Source organism: Oncorhynchus mykiss, chromosome 2, assembly GCF_057628025.1.
Source record: "Oncorhynchus mykiss isolate SJ-2025 chromosome 2, ASM5762802v1, whole genome shotgun sequence".
In the NCBI taxonomy this organism is placed as follows: domain Eukaryota; kingdom Metazoa; phylum Chordata; class Actinopteri; order Salmoniformes; family Salmonidae; genus Oncorhynchus; species Oncorhynchus mykiss.
In genome coordinates, this window is record NC_143023.1 from 13411417 (window position 1) to 13414047 (window position 2631).

Sequence of the window (2631 nt, forward strand, 5' to 3'; positions counted from 1 at the left end):
GCCCCTTTGTGAAGGGCATTTCATAAGATATATTCTCTAAACAGCTGTACTGTATGTCTCAATCCAGAATGATTGACTGTCTGGTGTTTCTTTTCCATATTTGGAGTTGAGGCATATCTGGATAAAGTCATTCTGATGACTCTGATCTAGGACTTCTTGACAAATAAGACTGTTTTTACTTGTTATTCATATTACAGGTCCAAACCTGATTGTATCAAATCAATGAAATATTATCTACTGTAGTCTTGTGTAAAGTCTTTGATAAGGTGTAACATATGAATTGAAATACTGAGGAGTTAACTAGATAAATGTTTTCCTTTTGCAAATGCTATAGACTGGTTGGTTGTTTAGCTGCAAAACCGACACTTGCGCAATTATGGGGCGAAACACCTGGTTGGCTTAGACTATTGACGACATGTAAACTATATTTAATCTCAATGTTTGTATAAAAATGAATACATTTGCACAATGAGCACTTGTCTCTCAAATACATTGTTACAGTTATTAGTTAGCTAGATAGCTAATTTTAGCCATATTAGCATAGATGTGAAATCAGTCAAAACGCCTCAACAAGACAAGGTATCAAGAACAAGATAAAAACCTGCTGAAACGAGACACCTGGAGCACTATTCCCCACATGGCTGCGTCTCGTTATATTACCTTTAAATGACATTAAATGTGACATATTTGTAAAACAAGCTATGCTTGTGCTGTATTCTTTAAACCACCACAATACATATACCATCCTCTCCTTTAAATGGACAGAGGTTTTGTGTGTAGCCCCCATTTTGAGGCTTGACAAATAGTTAGATCATCACAACATTTCAACCAATGAGTTAGATTCATAAACAATAAACGAATGATTTACACTCTATTCATTACATATAAACCCTTGGTAGGGAATGAGGTGGGATTGAATTATATGCAAATAGGTCCATAATGTAATATTTATTGAAGACAAATGGAAAAATGTATGAGAAGTTAAAACATTTGGATTAGTGTGTATGCGTATGCAAACAGTGTATCATTTGAACCAGCATCTGAGCCATGCTGGGCCTCCTCCCTGCGGCAGCCAGACTACCATCCCCAGCAGCAGGAGCACCTTGAACCCCAGGGAGAGGGAGAGCAGGAGCAGCAGCGGAGGGGCCTCCCCAGAGACCTGCACCTGCCTGGGGGGCAGCATGTACAGGGTGGCCTGGTCCTTCCCCAGGGGGTTGGAGGCACTACATGTGTACTGCTGCCCAGGGAGGACATCCCGGAGCTGACTGGTGGTGTGATGTTGCTCGAGGGACTCCTGGGAGAGGGGAGAGATGTCGGAGCCTTCCATGAGCTGGTCAGGCCCCAGCCACTGGATGTCAGGTAGGGGAGAGCCCTGGACACGACACTGAGCCCTGTAGCCAGCTTCCTCACTGCCCTCCACTGACAGGCCCAGGATTCGTGGGGCAGCTAACCATGAAAGGCAAACACAGACACCCCAAATCATTACAATCATGTCCATGAAATACGCATAAATCCATCTACAATTAGACAAAGAGACAAACCCATACAGAGTTGACATTAGATCGCTTTCAAGGTCTAAAACAAACTGTGTAGTACTACATTCTACAGTGTACTCATCATATACAGAATCCCCCTACCCTCCACTCTAAGCCGTGTGCCCATCTTATCCTCGTAGCTGGCATGTGCGTGTCCGGGGACCTCCACACGGCAGTAGTAGCGTCCGTTGTCCTGCAGGGCGGCGCTGTTGATGCGCAAGGAGAGGTCGTGCTCTCGGGGATTCCCTTCCAGGCGATAACGCTGGTCCTGCTGAGGGCCTGGCTGGCAGGTCCTGGCCCCAGTGGGAGAGGAGCAGTGGTAGAGCACCGTAGAGCCCTGGCCGTGGCCCATCCGCCACACCACCTGCAGGGAGGAGTGCAGCGTGTGGTGGGGGTGGGTGAAGGAGCAAGGCAGCACCACTGGGTAGCCCTCCATGGCACGCACCTCCGCCTGAACCTTCATAGACCAGCCGTCATCGTTCGAAGCATCGCCCAGGGCTGGATGTGTCATAATATATGCTATTAATGCTCAGGACAGATGGAGAACTGGAGCTGATATATGATACTTTAAATTGCACAGTGATACAAACTTTATCACTGCAATTTAAAGTATGTTTAATCAAACTTCAACTATGGTATATAAACACATTTTGAAAACAGGAATCGTTCCGTAATCCTGTAAGCAAAATGTCAATCTGGTAGTGGTGTCCAAATCAGTCATGCTTTGAAAATGAGGAAGGATTAAGACTTTAGAAAAAGTTCACTTTGATCTAACTTTGCTTTCTGTTTTCCATTTGCTTCTGAAAAAAGCAGTGCAAAATGATATCTCTGAATAGTGTGACCCCACAGTTTGTCTGACAAATATTTGATCCACATATGGTGTAGTCGTGAGTCCATCTGTAGCTTACTTACCTTCCATGAAACACAATAGGAGATTCACCATTCTGCAGAGTGACCGGGTGTCCATGCTGAGACTGCTGTGTTAAGGATAGAGTATGCAGGGAGGATTCTATGTTTGTCTCCTCACCTGACTCACTGTTTCTCAGACACTGTCCCGTGTCTGCCAGTCATTCCAGTACAGATCATATGAGATTCT

General features: G+C 44.9%; 1 protein-coding gene across 1 annotated transcript; it reads right to left on the minus strand.

The window, feature by feature from the left end:
• Positions 1-931: 931 nt before the first annotated feature.
• On the minus strand, positions 932-2631 carry LOC110533643 (sialic acid-binding Ig-like lectin 15). Its single transcript, XM_021618058.3, has 3 exons — positions 2448-2631; positions 1638-2033; positions 932-1446 (listed from the first exon to the last, which is right to left on the minus strand). The coding sequence occupies exons 1-3, from the start codon at positions 2500-2502 to the stop codon at positions 1025-1027; spliced, it is 873 nt and encodes a 290-aa protein (XP_021473733.3). The 5' UTR covers positions 2503-2631; the 3' UTR covers positions 932-1024.

Coding starts and splice junctions, on each gene's coding strand:
- LOC110533643 (XM_021618058.3), bottom strand. CDS start 2,502: ATGGACACCCGGTCACTCTGCAGAATGGTGAATCTCCTATTGTGTTTC. Junction 2,034..2,447: donor CCTATTGTGTTTCATGGAAG/GTAAGTAAGCTA, acceptor TGACACATCCAG/CCCTGGGCGATGCTTCGAAC. Junction 1,447..1,637: donor CACACGGCTTAGAGTGGAGG/GTAGGGGGATTC, acceptor TTTCATGGTTAG/CTGCCCCACGAATCCTGGGC.